Below are 19,596 nucleotides of genomic sequence, written 5' to 3' on the forward strand. Positions count from 1 at the left end.
CATTCTTAACCTTTCCCTGTTTGCTGTAGAGGATGTTGATCAGGTGGTTCCGCAGTTTCTTTGAGAGCGTGTGGCACAAGCTGTCAGCATAGTCTGTGTGGTATGTAGATTGTAATGGATTTTTTACCTTCAGTCCTTTTGGTACGATGTCCATCTGTTTGCATTTGGAAAGGAAGATGATGTCTGTCTGTCTATCTGTACAAGTTTTTTCATGCAGTTTTTTCATGATTTTTTTAAAAGCCTTGAGAGGTGATCCTGGCAATTACAGGCCAGTAAGCCTAATTTCAATACCAGGCAAATTGGTTGACACTGTAGTAAAGGACAGAATTATTAGACATACAGATAAAACACAATTTGTTGGGGAATCCCTGGCTTTTGTAAAGGGAAATCATGCTTCCTAATCTATTAGAATTCTTTGAGGAGGTCAACAAATGTGAACAAGGATAATCCAATGGATATAGTGTACTTGGACTTTCAGAAAGTCTTTGACCAGATCCCTCACGAAAGGTTCTTTAGCAAAGTATAGGCAGTCATGGGATAAGAGAGAAGGTCCTCTCATGGATCAGTAACTGGTTAAAAGATAAGAAACAAAGGGTAGGAATAAATGGTCAGTTTTCAGAATGAAGAGGGGTAAATAGCAGTGTCCCCCTGGGATCTGTACTAGGACCAGTGCTGTTCACCATATTTATAAATTATCTGGAAAAAGGGGTAAGCAGTGAGGAGCTAAAATTTGGAGATGATATAAAATTACTCAAGATAGTGAAGTCTAAATCTGACTGCAAAGAGTTACAAAGGGATCTAACCAAACTGGGTGACTGGGCAACAAAATGGCAGATGAAATTCAGTGTTGATAAATGTAAAGTAATGCACATTGGAAAACATAATCCCAACTATATAAACAAAATGATGGTGTCTAAATTAGCTGTTACCACTCAAGAAAGGGATCTTGGAGTAATCATGGATAGTTCTCTGAAAACATCCACTCAATGTGGATGTCAAAGAAGCTAGCAGAATGTTAGGAACTATTAGGAAAGGGATAGATAAAAAGACACACAAAATCATAATGCTACTACATAAATCCATGGTATGCCCAATCCTTGAATACTACGTGCAGTCCTGGGGGCCCCATCTCAAAAAAGATATATTAGAATCGGAAAAAGTACAGAGAAGGACAGCAGAAATGTCTTGGGGAATGGAACAGCTTCCGTATGAGGAGAGATTAAGAAGACTGGGACTGCTCTGTTTAGAAAAGAGACGACTAGCGGGAGATATGATAGAGGTCTATAAAATCATTAATGGTGTGGAGCAAGTGAATAAAGAAATGTTATTTACCCCTTCACATAACACAAGAGCCGGGGGACCTGATGAAATAAATAGGCAGCTGGTTTAAAGCAAAAGGCAGTAATTCTTCACACAAGGCACAGTCAACCTGTGGAATTCGTTACCAGGGAATGTTGGGAATGTTAAAAGTGTAACTAGGTTCAAGAAAGAATTAGGTTCAAGGAGGATAGGTCAATCAATGGCTATTAGCCAAGATGGTCAGTGATGCAATCCCATGCCCTGGATGTCCGTAAACCTCTGACTGCCAGAAGCTGGGACTGGAGAACAGTGTGGATCATTTGATAGATTGCCCTGTTCTGCTCATTCCCTCTGAAGCATCTGGCATTGGACACTGTCAGAAGACAGGATACTGGGCTATATGGACCATTGGTCTGCCCCAGTCTGGCCATTCTTGTGGCAATCCAGGCTGTTCCCCAGTATAGGATACATGCTGAGAACTGACACATAACGTGATTAATTTCACAAGGACATTCTTGATATGTCTTTCTAGGTTGTGTATTGTGTTGAGAAACTGGGGATCCCAAAGGAGAAGGTCAACCCCCTTGGAGGAGCTATAGCATTGGGTCACCCACTAGGCTGTACTGGGGCTCGTCAAGTTGTCACTTTGCTCAATGAACTGAAGCGAAGGGGAAAACGGTGAGCATTTAAAATAATGTGGTAAATGGTGGTTTCTGTAAAGTATCTACAAGGTAATGGTCAAAGCTTGTGATGTCCCTTCCTTAAAATGGAGCGTTCATGTTTCTGCCATAGCCTAGAGGACAGTAGGAGATGGCAGGATATTATCGCTAAACAAATTGAGTAAGAGCGACTCAGGTATCTTCAGAGTAGAGAAACTTAGTTTAGAGTTTCCTGGTGGATTTACACACAGCGTATTTCCCCACAAATTCTGATGAACAGCATGAGAGTTTCATTGTACACCTGGAGTAGATCATAGGTGAGCTTTCTGAAGAGTAGTAGAGGGAGGCAGTGTGGTGGTTTTCTTGTGGCAGTATTCTGAACTGATCCCATCCCTTCGTCTCAGAGGGTGAGTTTCTTCTTCAACACGACCTCAATCAAAGCAGAGTCCTAAAGCTCACCCCCTCTATAACCCACGTCCCCAGTTAATTTATCTTCTTTGATCGCTGAGGGGCACAGTTCTTACAGTGTGCCACTCCTGGGAGAGTGGATATATCTGTGATGCCATGGGGCATAGAAGAGTTGGCTGAAAGGAAACTTGTATAAGGAATCTCTCTTTCCCACTTTAGGGAAATAGGCACCAGAGACTGTTCCTGAATTAGAATCTTTTTGTATCTAAGCCAACCTTTAGGTTTGTGGGCAGTATAAGTTAACTTTATTCACTGATTTTTTTCAGGCAATCTAGAACCAGGGTTGTTGTTTCTAACCACACACTAACTTGTTTTGTTCCAGAGCGTATGGTGTGGTATCCATGTGCATTGGAACTGGTATGGGAGCTGCAGCAGTATTTGAATACCCAGGGAAGTGAATTCCATTGTACAAGAGAAGCACCGCATCTGACTCTTCATTTTCCAATGATGATGAATAATTTGCACTGTAAAAATGCAAGTGGGTTCAGGAATTTGTTTAATGGAACTTAAAGGGTATAAATGTCTGTGCACTGTATACTGAAATACTTTGGGGTGGGAGGAAATGAGCTTGGTGGCTGCCTCAAAGCTAAGGTATGCAAATGCCAGGGGACATAGATGAGCTCAGTTCAGTCAGTTTTGATCTTAAAAATAGAGGCCTCAATTCACATGCATATTAGTAATCCCACTGGAGTCAATGGTACTCATAGGTAAAATTACTCGTGTGGAACCAGGGGATCAGGGCTGTAATTCAGAAAGATGAAGTTCATGTGGATCTTGTTTTTTTTAATGACAGATGTTAAGGTACAGTTGCATAGGCAACTGAATGTTGATGCACATGGAGCAATTTTTCCAACACACGACATATGTAGATTTTTTACTACCTAACGATAACGTTTTTAAGGGATCATCCTAGGATGATTGATTAAATCAGCAGCAACAATGAAAATGTTTTTTTAAAGTGGTTAAGCCCTGGTATTTCACCAACAGCCTGAGTGATTACATTCAGGTTATAACGATCCTTTATGGCTCATCTAATTTGTCCACTTGCCCAGTATGTGTGGTGGTTTTGTTTTTTTTTTATTAAAAAACTCCCATGTTTTTCTGTTAAACAAATTTGGGCAGAGTAGATGGAATTGTATGCAAGTTTGTCCATTCACGAATAAGATTTCTCTTGTAAATGAGAGGAGTGAAATAAAAGACAGAGAAGGGCTGAGCAGGCTATGCAAACTAGTAATTGTAAAATAAAAGCTGACCATTCCATCCTTAACTTTATAGCGTTTTTACTTAATGTTAGCTTGTTTTGTGACTTCTAAAAAAATCAGCCTTTTTTCTGAATTAACATTTAATAAAAGCTTATTTTGTATCTCACTACCCTAATATAGGACTGATTTTGCCCCCCCCCCCTTTTTTTTTCTGTTAACTCTACATGAATATCAGTAGCATTCTCCCTGAGTCAGTATGGTTTTATTACCAGTGCAAAGACATACTTTTTGTATTGTACAACCATTTCGCTTCTTCAGTAGCAAGCTAATGTACTTTGGTCACATTAGGCGTAGAGTTGGAGATAACCTTGAGACAGTTATTATGGAAGGAATGGTGGAGGGTTATCGTAGTAGGGATGACCAGAGAGGAAATGGATGGTGTGGGGCAGATCACCGGAAGGTTAGCTGCTAGAAGTTAGTGATAGATTGTGAAGGCTTCCAAAATTTCTGCTGTGATGTCACTGGTATTCAGACATGAATAAATGGATTTAGTTACTACCTTCAAAAGACCATTTAAACTCCTAATGCTAACTATTTTAAAAGGAAATGTACTTATTGTCATCTGACAAGCTGAAAAGTTGTGTCCTGTTTCTTTGTTATGCACTTAACATAATTGGGTACTTGAATGTAATTGCTATGTTCTAAAAATCGGGATCAGTAATTAAAGGCCACAGTTAAAGATGGGCTGATTTTTTATATTCTTTCCCTATGAATGGGGAAAAAACCCACTAAACTAGTCACACTTATTCAAATGGTATGTGAGCAGCATGCTAGAGTTCCAAGGCAGAAGTCTGAGGTAGGGCTGCAAAGTGAGATGCTGAAATCAGAGGGACAGGGAGGCCTCCAGTTCCTATCTCTGGAAAAATTAGACTGTTTTGATTTAGATGAGTTACTACAGAGAGAATTCTTTCCCAGGTGTCTGGCTGGTGGTCTTGCTGACATACTCATAGTTCAACTGATCACCATGTTTTGGGTCAGGAAGGAATTTTCTTCCAGGTCAGATTGGCAGAGACCCTGGGGCGTGGGTGAAGGGGGTTGCCTTCTTCTGCAGCATAGGGAAGGGGCCACTTTCTGGTTTACACTAGAGTAAATGGTGGCTTCTCCATAACTTGAAGTCTTTCACTCATTAGTAGAGGACTTCAGTAGCTCAGCCAGGGGTTATGGGTCTATTACAGTAGGGTGTGGGTGAGGTTCTGTGACCTGTGATATGCAGGAGGTCAGCCTAGATGATCGCAATCAGCCCTTCTGGCCTTAAAGTCTGTGAGTCTATGAGATGCCTCACTTTGCATGCCCACATTTGAAAATTCTGGCCCAGGCTTTTATGGATACATGGGATTGACTGGTTGAACAAATCTGTCTGACACTTGCTAAAACTACTTCCGTTTCTGCTCTTTGCTAGCAAAGATTCCTCACACACTGTCTGCAAAATACTTCTGTTGCAGGATGAGGGTGGGAAACTGTTATGCTCTCAGAAATGGGAACATCAGAGTGACTTTCAGTTTTGTTGGTATTACTGTAAACAGGAAAGTGTGAGTAGGTGGGAACCAAGGGAGCGCAAGAACATGAAGTGGGGTGGAATCCCCCTTCTATAGTTGCAGGGGTAGGGGACCATGACCAACTCCCAGACACTTACTACTTAAAAAATACCAACCTAAATGTTTAAAGGTGCCTAAGGGATATAGATACCCAGCTCCCATTGACTTTTATATTCCAAGGCACTGAAAGAAACTGAGGCAGTCAGAATGATGGTCTTGTTCGCTATTTCTAAGTCTCTAGTTTGCACCTAACTATTATTATGTGGAATTAATGGCTGACTTACTTTTAAACCAAGGAGCAAACTAAACTGTTACAGGAGCCTCCTTCTACAAAGCAGGGCAATTTTAAAAGAACTGTGAAACAGATACCTTGGAAGTATCAATGGGCATATGCCAATAAAAGGTAACTATAAAACTCAACACATACTAAACACCTGTTGAATGGGATTTGTCCAGTAGACAGTTATCCTAGTTCAGTAAAATTCTTTGTTATACACTACTTGGAATTTATTTTAAAACTACAATTTTTATTTAAATCTTAAATACATGAAAATATGGGCAATGTAGTTTAAATAGTGGCATTCAGTATACATATGTAACTTCTAGTGACTTCAATAGCCAAGAATGTGATCTTGACACCTAATCTATACCATCTCTCTTATATTAAGCGGAGATCTTCATATTTCTCATCATAAGATCCTCTGCCTCTGATCTGTAGTTTGCAGGGCTTTTCTCCCAGCATTCCAGAAACAGTCACTGTAGTTTCATATTGCACATTACTCCTAAAATACAAAGGGAGAAGACATTCAGTTAGTTTGCCATTCTACTACGTGCAAGAATACAGCACAGTTCTATAAGGGGGCTGGGAGGGGGAGAATGCTGCTGTTCTCTGACATTTGTTGTGCTGGCCATCTATCTGATACTGCAGAAGTTAACTTTGCTTTCCTTATGGGTGAGTTTTGACTACTGTAGCCTGGCCCAGTTTCATGTACCATCACATCACATGTAGTAACTGGGTACCAGTATGCTTTTTAACAGTGTCTTACCTAATGGTATATATGATGTTGAATGTGTTAATGTGGTGTTTGGAAGGAAAGCTTCAATGTTCTTTTTGTTGTGTAGTTGTATTTTTATAAATATCTAAATGACAGGTATTATTGTGATGGCAGGGAATGACGCTGAGCTTTCTCCAGGGGACAGCTATTGTCCTATGGAAAAGGCAGGTTAGATGAGAAAATTTTCCCATTGGTTCTAATAGGGCAGGAGGCAGTCAACTGAATGTTAGCTTTAGGCAAACATTTACAGTAAGTGTAGTTTTGGTTAACTTGTGACGTGTGAATTCTAGATCTAGAGCAGGAGTCGCCAACCTTCAGCAAGTGGCCCGTCAGGGTAGTCCACTAGTGGGCCACGAGACATTTTGTTTACGTTGGCAGTCCGCAGGCATGGCCCCTTGCAGCTCCCCATGGCCGCAATTCGCCATTCCTGGCTAGCTCAGCGTGTAGAGACAGTGTGGTAAGCTTCTTAGTGTGACTTCACAGAATACTATGTGGAACAGCAAGGGTTCAACTTTCCTGAGCACTTGTTGGGCACCATGGGCAGGATATGAGCCCTATGATAAGGAATTTAAAATCTAAGGAGACAACCAGAGGGCTCGGACATTGGCCATGCACAGCAGTTTGTAGTACCAGCACAGAAACAGTAGCTGTAAGAGCTTCATCTCAGCGGGGTGCCTCTGAACTCTAATGATAAACTCTTGGTAATATTTCCAAAACGTCATTGCCTAAGGTTTGCATGAAAAAGCGTGTACCTTGATTTGGGCATTTACTGTACCCTGACTCTTGTGTGCATGCTGTGGAAATGTATGGGCAAATGGGAATTAAGATGTCTAAATCCCCTTTGTCCGGGTACATGCAGGAACTGCGCAGTACAGCCATGTTAAAATGCATTCCCATGTGTAAATGGGCCTCTATTAACTGAATATGTCTCAATAATTCAGCTACATAATGGCTGATAATTTTAGCAGAAGCATTTGTTCTTGGATTATGAGGGAAGCAAAACCACTTTTATTCTCTCCTCATAGACAACACTGTAGCCCAGAGAACTGGGCAGCTGTTTGGTGGAGGCACACACTGGGGTAACAGTTAATTTCTGTTTTAACTACTCCTTACACCATAGCAGTCTGCAAGGCTGTTCTTAGTCAACTCCAAAGACAGCAAAACTTCTGTTCTCTTACTCTACCTTGCGGTAAAACTGATCTTTAAAGCTGCTTTGGTGGGTAAGCTGCCTTCAGGTGCCTCAAGAATTCCGTGAGTGGGGCAGATGGAAAATACTGCCATGCTCTTATGCTCTTCCTGTTGGTCTGCAGCAAAGTATGAAAATATCAATTGACATGATATAAGAGCCTTGTGTATAACACAGTATTCATGTAAGTAAACAAAACATCTCCTGACTTGCCAATGAAAAAGTGTCTGGTATTGTCACATTTGACTTGTCTACATTTTCATTTGCAGGGAAAGCTGGGGTAGTGGGAGTTGTAAATGGCAAAATAAAATGGTCTAGTCCTGCTCCCACTGAAATAAACGGGCATTTTACATGAACCTCATTAGAAGCAAGCTCAGGCTGAAGTCAATGGGAGTTCCTGGTGCTCACTTCCTCTTAGGATCAGGCCTTAAAGTTAGAAAAGAGAGATCAATAAATATGGTGGGTCTGATTCTATTCTCTGGTGTACATCTGAAGTAATTACTGAAGTCAGTGAAGAAACATTGGAGTAAAAATAGTGAGATCAGAACCTGACCTGCTTCTTACTGAATGGTTGTCATCATGTCGTATGTATTGACTAGATGTGCGTGCTCATCTTACTAAAACAGAACACAAAGTGTTAGCCTAGCCTCTTATAACAAAGGGAATCTATTGCACAGGCTTAATACCCAGTAAAGCAGTCCAGTAACTTCTGCATCTGCTCCTGTTTAACAGGAAGACATCTTCTGTCCTAGTTTGGTCTACAAAGCAGGTCTCAAAATCAACTGTCTCACAAGAGAGCTCCAATAGTGGGACAGTAAGGTATGCAGTCACTGGCACGAGCTGGAAGAATACAAGAGAGGAAGGGAGTTAAAAAAACAACAATCCATAACTTTGTCCAAAAAGTAACAAGCACTGAAGTCTTTAAACCACGATTTGAGGACTTCAGTAGCTCAGACATAAGTTAGGGGTTTCTTACAGGAGTGGGTGGGTGAGATTCTGTGGCCTGCGTTGTGCCAGAGATGATCATAATGGTCCCTTCTGACCTTAAAATCTATGATTCTGTGATTATTTAGGGCAAGCCCACACTTAAAACACTGCATTGGCACAGCTGTGCTACTGTAGCGCTTTAATGAAGATGCTTTAAGCTGCCAGGAGAGAGCTCGTCTGTCAGCAGAGTTAATCCACCTCCTGAGAGATGGTAGCTATGTCGGTGGCAGAAGCTCTTCTGCTGACATAACGCTGTATACAAGGGGGATTAGGTTGCTATAACTACGTTGCTCTGTGATGTGGATTTTTCACACCCCTGAATGACGTAATTATACCAGTATAGGTCTAGTGTAGACCAGACCTTAGTTTCTCAGATGTTGGCTTAGGCAAGAGAAGAGAGATTACACTCTATAGTTCAGACTTTGTTTAAGCCTGTGGCCTATTACGACAGTTAAGGGTGCTGTGTTGCTTTTTCAGGGAGGTTTTCAGAACAGCAACGTTATATGTCCTCAGCAAGGTAATGTTCATTGTACATTCTGATGTATGAAGACACAGACATTCTAGTTTCTCTTCCTTCTTTAGAGCTGTATCTGGCACATAGTTGCAAATTGTTTTTTTACACAGGCTGTCTACAGTTATTATTATGTTGTCCATATCTTAGATACCACAGTGAGCAAAACTTTAGAAATACCTTGAATGAAAAAATTCTGCCCAGCACTGAAACTGCTGATTTTATAGCCTTCAGTCTGGAAGAGGTCAGTTTCAAACTGTGGGGGCTGTGATCATATCCCATCCCATCCCATCAGCTAAGCAGCCACAAGAGACCTCCAAGGAATATTGCTGCAGGAGGTGATGCTGGTAACTCAGTCCCTAGCACTCTCGCTGAGTCAGTACTGAGCAAATGCCTCAGCATGGTGTCAAGGGGCAAAGTCTCATGGGAGGGTGCTGTCTTTTGGCTGAAATCTAGGCCTTCCTGTTGTACAATCAAAGAACCTATGGGACTTTGAATTAGGCCGCCACACTGAGATTAACCGTCTGTTATCCTGAGAGTCCCCTGCAGTTTCAGTTGAAAGCTATTACTTTTGTACAGTGCTGCTGTTCATTATTGGTTAGTTGGCATACTTTACCCTAGAAGCAGCTGCATTTCAGTGGTGGGTAAGTTATGAAAAATAACTGATCATTCTGTATTAAAGGTCCATCATGAACATAAGTTTTTAGAGTTACTTTTGTTCTTCAGTGCTTGTTACCTGGGTCGTTCTGTTACTGTATTCAATAACCAGATTTTGACTGAATTCCACTTTCCTGTCTCCATTCTCAAACTGGAGCACTTTGATTCCCGAGAGCAGCTGGTCAGCTGGCAGATTCTGATATGTGAGTAACTCCAGAGTTGTGTGAAATGACACTTTCACCTGGGGGGAAATTCAGATGAAAATGTGTGAAGTAACTGTAGGAAATCCACAGCTCTGCCCCAGAGTGCACATTTCCATCATAACCCAAAAGAATCATGCCAGTGCCCAAAATCCCATGGGATCCTGTACAACAAAGCAAAGGTTTAAAAAAAATCTTGACATTTTTTTCAAAATCCAGAACTATTTCCTAAAGGCGAGTGCAGTGAAACAGAGGGCGAAAGGTTAACTGTAATGCTTTAAAATATGAGGAGAAAAACCCACAAGTTGAAGATTGTGAATTCTCCAGATTCTCCTCTCCCTAATTGTACTTTTATAGAAGTAATTCTATTGCCTTCCGTGGAGTTGTTAGTTTTGCTGTCAGAATCAAGCCCCGTGTGCCCATGTTGAAGTGTAGTTATTTCATTCTTTGCTGAGTGACTATTCCCTGACACCAACAGATACACCTAAAATGAAACAGGATTCTTCTGCCTTCCCCTGTCATCTAACATAGGAGTTAGCAGATGGGAAGCTCAGGCCTTGAAAGGAAGAGTGGAAAGCCAAATATTTTCTTTTACATTGTAAATACATCTATCATTATGATATTCTGATACTGATTTAGTGCTTTCTGCAAAGTGACTTCAATGGGACATTGCCAGTAAGAAAAGCATAACAAGCACCATTGTACAATTGTGTTTTTCCTTCCTCCCCAAAGCTTTGCAGTTCACCTAGGCCATGTTTGTATACTAATTACTAAGGGCTTGTCTACATGGAGGATTAATCTGCACTAGAGAGGTGTAAATTCTAGTGGGTACCAGAGTGGACACCAGTCCCTGCTGAAATAGTACTGCATGCCAGCAGGGTCCATGTGGGCCAGTTAGTGTGCAATAGAATTGACACCCCTTTAGTGCAGACTAATGCACTGGGTTGACAAGCCTTAAACTGTCCTGGCCCGAGCGGCTTTTTTGAACCTACCAGCACATTTTGCTGTGGATGAAGTAGAAGTTGCTTCCCTTGCTCCTCCCTGTCGCTGTGGGATGTTTTCAGGCTCCTGTTGGGGTCGATACTGGACACAGCGAAGGGCACAGATAGAAGGATCCTGAAGTGCAGGGGAGCCTCTGTGGAATTGGTGAGTTTCAGGTTGTGAGTAAGGACTGACTCTGTCAAAACCTGAAGGAGAATGTATTTATTAAACTACTTTCAATCTGAATTCCCTCCAGAGGCTTGAAGGCTATCTAGTCTCTCAAGCCATTCCATAGCATCTGAGATTTGGAGGATCCTTCCCCAAACCACTTTCTTTTTTCTCGGTGTGGGTGCTTCAGAATCTCTTGATTAAAATGTAAAATAAAGATATAATAAAAGATTTAAAAACAAAATTTGATAGAACTTTGTGAATCACCAAAATTCACAGACATGCTGGGAGCTAAATCACCTTCATTCTGCTCCAGAATCTTTTAAAATCTGAAAATGAATAATTGTTTTGATACTTAAAAGATCACTACGGTAAATTAACCTAACACAGAATAGCCGTCTTCCTGAAATAACATCTCCCTTCTTGACTTACAGGTAATTATACTCTAGTCTCCTCTGGCCTAGTTTGTAGTCTACCAAAAAAAATAAAGGTATTGCGTTGTGGGTAAACAATTTAACACTGCATCACCAGGACGTGATCAGTAAAAACATTATTTTACAGCAATGTGAGTGTTGCCATGAATGATCTTAACAGCTGAGCAGTATATTTAAATACACCTTAATACAGTAATATGTTAGATACTCACTCCAGAAAGGGGTTGATTTGGTATGAGATCACTTGCCATGGAATGAAACACCATTCCTCCATCATGATCCATTTCTATAGTTAACCTGAACGTAAGGAATCACAGGCTGTTAGAACCCTTTCCTTAGTCTCTGATTTCATTTGGTTGTTTACTGTAAGTTTATGACCTGTCGGAGCTGTTGTACTCACAAAGCAGGCTTTACAGAAGCTTGCAAGTCCATTCGGAACGGTGCAACTCCATAGCCATATGAACGAGTCACCTTGCCAGGTATCCCTTGTGCAAGCTGATAAGAAAAGGAAGAATACATGAGGATCAAACTAATGTGTCAAAGCTGAAGCACTAACTTCAATCTGAGAGGGTGTTTCTCAAAGCTGTCAGCCATAGATGAACTCTGGCAGTGTTTGGCCTATTCTTTGTAGTAAATTATGCTACCTCTATAAAAATTCTGTGAATAGCAGAATCTGAGCTATATTTGCATTTTGAATGCAAACAAAAATTCTTAATAAATTAGGTGAAAGCCTCTCATTAATATGGGGGCAACTCATATGTTCTAAAATTTTATAAAATTTCTTTACTAAATATTTTATTATAGTTAATAACACTTTGTGCTTCACAGCTGAGGATCTCAAAGTTCTTTACAAACATTATTTAAGCTTTGCAGCAGCCTGTAACTTGTACTCCAACTTCACCAGGGAAGAGTCTGATAGAAGATAGGTGACTTGTCCAAATTCACACAGTGAATGAGAGGGAGAGCTGGGAATAGCACTCAGGAGTCTAAGTCCTAATTCCCTGTTCCCTTATTAAAAACGGTTTTAGTATAAATTAGCTGTGTGTGCAGTTATTAGCTAATCAGTAGCAGAAATCACCATTCACCACCTGCTCCCCATGTTGTAAGGAATAAATAATAAAATAGCTTCTGTGTTACTGATCAGCATTCAGCGCAGAAAGAAGCAAACAGAAGTGACAATACCACTTAGCTAAATACTTAGCTGTGCTAGTACATTTACCTTGCTGTCTAGACTCATGAAACCCAATGCAAACCCCTCACATTCCGTTTTGTTAATGAGCTTTGGTAACGTGAGTGGAGTGAAGGAAATATGGATGGAGGCACTGCCACCTGCAGGAACAACCTGGAATCAAAATATTATACAGACATTTAGCTAAAGCAAATGAGCAGTTTTGCATTATGGAGGCACCTTAACAGATCTACATCTAAGGTTGCATTGAGCTTTGCAGTTAAAGCATACATAAAAATCATACAAGGACACATAAGAGCCACAGCTTACGATTTGTGTAGGAGTTATACAGTAGGGATAGTCGGAAGGAAACCCTTCATGAGCTTGTACAAGGACAGAGATTATTTTCTTTTGATTATTTACTGGTCTCCAGACTTCAGAATCACTCCTTCCTTTCTCTTCCTTGTTGTCTACATCTGACTCCTACAGGTATGAAAGGGTAAGGAATGTTACATATTCAGCACAGGACTATGGGAAGGCAGAACCATCATTCTCAAAACAAAAGGAGAGAGCAAAAATAGCTAATATCATTTTGTCTCACTTTCCAGCATAAACCCTGGTTTCTCCCATTAAACACTGTGACTCGGGGTAACTCCTGCGGACGCTGGATGCCCTGACCTCCCACTGAAATCAATGGAAGGTCAGGTACCCCAATGCTGTTCAGATGACAGCAAGACTGAGCCTTAGGAGTGTCTTGCTCATCATGCAAAGCAGCATTCCAGCCCATGGCTTCCTAGATTAATGTTTTCAAAACAAAAAATAGTGTTGGTTTAATACCGATACATAGATTCTAAGAACAGAAATTACCATTATGATCATCTAGTCTGACCTCCTGTATAACACAGGCCAGAGAACTTCTCCAAAATAATTCCTAGGGTAGATCACTTAGAAAAACATCCCATCCTGATTGATTTTAAAATGGTCAGTGATGCAGGATCCACCATGACCCTTGATAAATTGTTAACAATTTTTAATTACTCTTACCATTAAAAATTTATTAATTTCCAGTCTGATTTTGTCTAGCTTCATCTTCCAGCCATTGGATCATGTTATATCTTTCTCTGCTAGACTGAAGTGCCACTTATTTAATATTTGCTCCCCATGTAGGTACTTATAGTCTAATCAAGTCACCCCTTAACCTCTTTTAAAAAAATGACACATTAGCTCCCTTCCAATCTTCTGGAACTTCCCCTGTGGCCTCCACAACATCCTCTGGCAAGGAGTTCCACAGGTTGACTGTGCCTTGTGTGAAGAAATACTTCCTTTTGTTTGTTTTAAACCTGCTGCCTACTAATTTCATTTGGTGACCCCCTAGTTCTTCTGTTACGAGAAGGAGTAAATAACACTTCCATATTTACTTTCTATACACCTGTCATGATTTTATAGACCTCTATTATATCCCCCTTAATCATCTCTTTTCCAAGCTGAAAAGTTCCAGTCTTATTCATCTCTCCTCATATGGAAGCTGTTATATACTTCTAACCATTGTTGTTGCCCTTTTCTGCACCTTTCAAATTGCAGTGTATCTTTTGAAATGGGGCAGCCACATCTGCCCGCAGCATTCAAAATATGGATGTAGCATGGATTTATACAGAGGCAGTATGATATTTTCTGTCTTATCATCCAGCCCTTTCCTAATGATTCCCAGCATTCTGTTCGCTTTTCTGATAATGGGGTTTAGAAAACCAGGCTGCCATGACCTTACATCATCTGTCACGAAGGAGGCTGGAGAAATGGTGTCTGGGCTGCTTGGAATTTTATCCCAGTTTAACACAATTTCAGTCTCTGAGGCGCTCGCAGTTGACTCAATCTCATTCTCCTCTACGTTCTTCATAGGAAAGTGAGGGCCATAAAACAGCAAGAGGTCCACCAGCTTCTCATGATCTTTTTCTTGATTGTAAGTTTTCCAGTCCATGCGAATGTCTGAATGAAAAAGGAAAGAACTATTAATCTTAGTCAGGCCAACAATAACATAGCTGTTTTGGCCCTTGAGAAAAAGTGGACTAGTTTGACAATGGCACACGGACGCCAAGCACACTTAAGTGGAAGTTTTTTACTCTCAGGACCAGTCAGGGATTCCTCAAAGATCAGAAGAGCGTAAATGTGACTTAAACCCATCTTTGCCTGTCACTGGTCTTGCACTAGACACAGTCTAGCCAGGTCCAAGGATCCCAGCCTAGCTCGTATATCTTAGAATATGAAACCAGCCTTACCACAGGGAGTGGGGTTGTTGAGTCTGATGCAGCGGGTGACAGTATCCCCACCAGAGACATGAGCACCAAACCTGGAAAGGAGGAATAAGTTAATATTACAATGTGCAATTGTTAAGTCAACTCCTAAGAATTTTTCTTTTAAATGAGTCATTAACAAAGTGGAAACAGATCAGCTTAAAGAGTTACTGTTGGCAGTTTGTTGTATTGGAAACCAGATAATCTACAGTCAATCTAGGAAACAAAGTTATTTTGTACATTCAGATTACATTCCATTATCCATTCCCTCCATATTCTGATGACATAGTTGTCTCAAACTCGTGTGTGTGAGCAAATGTGCTTATGAAAGATGGTGGATAAAGAAGTCAATAGAAGCGTTGGAGTGGCAGAGGCTACCTCCTCAGTGACAGGAGTAGCAGGACTTTTTCCACCATTGGTACTGGCATGCCAGTGATCTCTGTCCATGCTGGCCCTGAATCAATTGAGCCTGGAATGACTGAAATTCAATCAGTATTAAACCCCGAGAAAACAGTCTGGAAGAATGGTTGGTAGCATGGTTGATGAAGGATTTAGGAGATGTTGTATATGGAAACAGGGCATTTTACAGTCATGCTAGGAAACACAAACAAAGCGGTATGCTAAACTTATCTACATCAGATAAGGCCTTAGTGTAATGTTTGACTGTCTAAACAAAATAAAGCACACACTGTATTTTGACAAATATACCATTGAACATTGTCTGCCTTCTTACTGAACAACAGCAAATGACCAAAAATGAATACTGTAGGCATAGTCTAATGGCATTTGAAACGTCTGACGTCCTTACAAACAGCATTTGGGGGGCTATACCTGATTATTGGTATCTTTGTTTGGTGTTCAGTCTGGGGTCCTGTCATCTGCAAGAAGATTGGGCAACCTTTCACAGTCATTTGCATAGGAATTAATGTAGGCCGTAAGTCTCCCACCTAAGAAAAAACAATGCATCTTGGCAATTAGAATTAAATGCTACCTTAGAACGTGGGTTACTAAATTATATCGTAGCCTTTGAGCCAAATGGATTTTCAGTTTTTTTTAACTCTCTCTTTTAAAGGACATTAGTGAAGCAAGAGATCTAATGAGGACTCTTGTCACCAGAAAAGTCCTGTACCTAATCTATTGGTCATTCTGCTTAATGCCTTTCTAAGGCTATGGCTACACTACGAGGCTTTTAGCAACACGGTTTTGCCGCTACAGCCGTGCCGCTAAAAGGCACGCCATGTAGCTGCTGTTTGTCAGCAAGAGAGAGCTCTCCTGCTGACAAAAAACTTCCAGCCCCCACGAGATGCAGTGGCTTTGTCGGCAGAAGAGCGCTCCCTGGTGACAAAGTGCTGTTCACAACAGTGCTTTTTGTCGGTAAAACATTCGGGGGGTGTGTGTGTGGTTTTTTAACACCCCGGAATGACAAAAGTTTTGCCGACAAAGTGCCAGTGTAGACAAAGCCTAAGAGCCCTTCCACCAGGCACAACAGCACAACATATTGGGTTGGTGGAGCCGAGTAGCGACTGTTACAACTGGATTTTGTAGATGGAACAAAACTATGTTGTGGAACTCTGTTACAGCCTTCTGAAAAAAAAGGCCTTCGACATGTGGCCAAAACCAGATCCATACATTTTAACAGGAGAGGACAATTGTCAACTAAACCTTGTCAGAAGAAACAGTCTAGAAAAAAGCTACTCTGAATCTTTATTGAAATCCTGACAAGCAGAAGAATGTGTTTTAGCAAAGAGGAATTTGGGGAAAGACAATTGGCCCCAAACTGACCATGCAGATTTGGTTATCAGAAGAAAAAGCCTCACCTACCCTACAGATGAGATCATCATGGTACTCTCCCCACATGTTGTTATAAGCTGTTATTTCTATAATTAGCTGCTGGAAGGCTTTCAGAGTTCCTGTGGAAGGTTGGGCATGGAAAGCCACTCCTCTCCCATGAGACAGTAATGCCAGCATAAATGCTGAAAGAATAGAAGAGCATTTGATAAGATTTCTAGGAAATGGAATAAGGTTTGTTTTTCAAACAAAATACATGTTCAGATCATCAGCTGGTATTAATCAGGGTAGTTCCACTGGCTTCAGTGAAGCTATGCCTATTTACAAAGTTGAGAATTCAGCCTCTAGAATAAGTTTCCCAAACTTTTCCTATTGTATACCCCCTTCCAGAGCTGCCAGCAGTCCACATACCCCCTTCCAGATCTACCAGCTGCCCATGTACCCCTACCCTTCTTATCACTGATACTTTGTGTGTTCTTCTTAACACTATTTGTCTTTAGCCATCTGTCTGTATTTCACTGTTATATACGGATATAGGTATAGTGCAATGTATACAACCGAAAAAAACCCTAAGTTCTGAGCTCAGATAGACTAGACTGGACAGTTGCTGGGCAACTGAACCTGCGCTGTACAGTGATTGGAGGTGAGGGCTCTGTACGTCAGCATCTCTGTGTATTTGTGTTCTCACTGGTACATCTTGAAGTAAATTAACTACCGTACTTTATATAACAAATTCCCACAGAATTTTAAAGCTTCGTCTGAGTAGCCTATTATGAAAATGCAATAAATAAAATAATAAATAAAATCCACCATTACACAATTTCTCCTGCATACCCCCCAGTGGTGTCTCACATACCCCAGGGGTACATGTACCACAGTTTGGGAACCACTGCTCTAGAATCAAATCATTTTCACTCCAGCTTCCTATTCAGTGGTTCTCAATCTGTTTTTATATTACGGATCACTTGTTAAGACAAAGATTCTTCCAAGGACAACCTCCCCTGCCAGCCTCCTAGTTCTGCACTTTTCTGTCACAAATGTAATGCTTGATTACATGAAAAAGCAATATTGGTAAGATGAAAGTAAATTGACTCCAATGGGATTGGAGTGACTGATGGGTTAACTTCGTGATCTATGCTATTTATTTATTTCTAGATGTCTGCTAGCCCTCTAGTTGTGGTAGCGTCTGGAAATCTAAACATCTAACAAACACCTGACTAAGATATTTAGCAAGCACTCCAGATGTAGATAAGGACTTGTTTGTTTACTTGATCAAAAAAATGTCCCAGAAACCCCAAGATGGTCCTGACTGGATAATACGTGGCAGGAGGCATCACTTCTTGAAAACAGAGATGCTCTGCTATTGACATAGATGCAGCTCCATGGACCACGTGGAAGTGCATCACAGGATACAACGTGAGAACTAATGTTAGGCATTTACTTCTGGGGAAATTCTGCGCCAAAAAATTAAAAATTATGCAAAATTCTGCATATTTTATTTGTCAAAATAAAACAATATAATCACACCAGTTTCCATTATTTTTGGTACTTTATTTCAAAATTCCTGTCAGTCAGTCAGTATGTCTGTAACAATACAGACAATGAAAAAGATTCAGGAAATGTTTTTTGACAAATAGATTCCTTACTAGGCATATAAATACAGAACTCTGAGTAATTAATTTAAACGACAATACAGACCCTATTTCCCACACCCCTCAGAAGCAGGGCAAAGGCTTGGGGGAGTCAGAGGTACCAGAGGAGCTGAGGAAAAAAGGATCCTGGGAGTGTACCTGGAGGGTTGTTGGTGGGAGAAATATGAAACAGGGTTTTTTGGGGGAGGAAGGGCAGGATTGTTAGGCAGTTGGGGCCTCTCCCCCAGACAGACCCTGGCTGACTCCTAGCCTCTCCCATTCAGTCAGGCACATCTATCCCTGTCCCCACGTGGTCCTGCGCCTGTCTGTCCTGCCCCACTAGCCCTGAGTCTGTGATGCCCCCACCAGCCCCGTGTGCCCCTCGCTGCCTGTCCACCCATATCCCCTGTCTTCTGTCTTGGCCCCACAGGCAGGGCGCTGCAAGGAACACAGTGTTTTCTCTTCCCTATAGCAGCAGGGGAGGGCCCCAGAGTGTCTGCTCTATTCTAGAGCCACAGCGGACCCTGGTGGGCAAAAGGTGTAACTGCAGCAACTTTCCGGCAGAAGTTATTCTCTGTGGCACATGAATTATGCGCATGCGCACTGGTACAGAATTCCCCTGGGAGTAGACCTTCTATTGCATCTTTTAAATTACGTTTTATTTGCTATTGGCTAGATTCTGATATCACTACTCACTCATAGCACCTTACTTTATAAGTAGTCTCAATGGCTACTTGTGAAGTAAGGTGCTCCTCTAGATGAATAAGGGTATCAGCGTCTGATTCTTTGTACTGGTATAATACCTTGCACAACGGAGCTGTGAACCTTCCTGATTAGGACCTCTGGGAGCTACTGCAATATAAATAATAAACAACAAAGGATCAAATCCTGTCTGGTCAGTCCATCCAACCCTACTAAAATCAATGAGGCTGCAGGGGATGGAAATCAGCTTGGAATTTGGCCTAATTTTTTTAAATTTTAGAGCTTGTAAAAAGGACCAGATTGACTGCCCTGGGGCCTGGACTCCTCTATCTACAGACTAGACACTGAATGCTGTGGGCAAGCCCCACAACGTCCACCAGTATGTTTCAGTCCTGTCCTGGAGGCCCAAACTCTAATATAAAGGGATTTCCATTTCCATTCAGCCCTCTTTCCATAAATGCTGTTGCTGAGTGTGCCAATTGTGAGGAGATATCTTTCTGGCCAATAAAAATAGCTTCTCTCATACCTGATTGTGCTCTCTTGGCTCCATGTCTTCTGGTATGTGCTGTTCTTTTCACCAGGCTGGCTGTGGAGCTTGTAAAAGGAAAAGACTCAAT

At 41.3% G+C, this 19,596-nt stretch overlaps 2 protein-coding genes across 2 annotated transcripts in view; one reads left to right on the top strand and one right to left on the bottom strand.

The window, feature by feature from the left end:
* The window catches only part of ACAA1 (acetyl-CoA acyltransferase 1), a 41,071-nt gene extending 36,699 nt beyond the window's left edge, over positions 1 to 4,372 (top strand). Inside the window, exons 11-12 of the mRNA XM_084620178.1 lie at positions 1,832 to 1,977; positions 2,749 to 4,372. Coding sequence (XP_084476304.1) covers positions 1,832 to 1,977; positions 2,749 to 2,824 — 222 coding nt within the window. The 3' untranslated portion in view covers positions 2,825 to 4,372. The remainder of the gene's footprint in view (positions 1 to 1,831; positions 1,978 to 2,748) is intronic.
* A 1,380-nt stretch (positions 4,373 to 5,752) lies between these two features.
* The window catches only part of DLEC1 (DLEC1 cilia and flagella associated protein), a 53,505-nt gene continuing 39,661 nt past the window's right edge, over positions 5,753 to 19,596 (bottom strand). Inside the window, exons 25-38 of the mRNA XM_084620177.1 lie at positions 19,506 to 19,573; positions 16,680 to 16,831; positions 15,690 to 15,805; positions 14,844 to 14,914; positions 14,336 to 14,553; positions 12,901 to 13,053; positions 12,622 to 12,744; positions 11,803 to 11,897; positions 11,615 to 11,699; positions 10,812 to 11,006; positions 9,699 to 9,860; positions 8,151 to 8,304; positions 7,462 to 7,582; positions 5,753 to 6,005 (exon numbers count right to left, since the gene is read on the bottom strand). Of these exons, the coding sequence (XP_084476303.1) occupies positions 5,882 to 6,005; positions 7,462 to 7,582; positions 8,151 to 8,304; positions 9,699 to 9,860; positions 10,812 to 11,006; positions 11,615 to 11,699; positions 11,803 to 11,897; positions 12,622 to 12,744; positions 12,901 to 13,053; positions 14,336 to 14,553; positions 14,844 to 14,914; positions 15,690 to 15,805; positions 16,680 to 16,831; positions 19,506 to 19,573 (1,837 nt within the window). The 3' untranslated portion in view covers positions 5,753 to 5,881. The remainder of the gene's footprint in view (positions 6,006 to 7,461; positions 7,583 to 8,150; positions 8,305 to 9,698; positions 9,861 to 10,811; positions 11,007 to 11,614; positions 11,700 to 11,802; positions 11,898 to 12,621; positions 12,745 to 12,900; positions 13,054 to 14,335; positions 14,554 to 14,843; positions 14,915 to 15,689; positions 15,806 to 16,679; positions 16,832 to 19,505; positions 19,574 to 19,596) is intronic.

This window comes from Lepidochelys olivacea (genome assembly GCF_965140295.1).
Source record: "Lepidochelys olivacea isolate rLepOli2 genome assembly, chromosome: 2".
Classification (NCBI taxonomy): domain Eukaryota; kingdom Metazoa; phylum Chordata; order Testudines; family Cheloniidae; genus Lepidochelys; species Lepidochelys olivacea.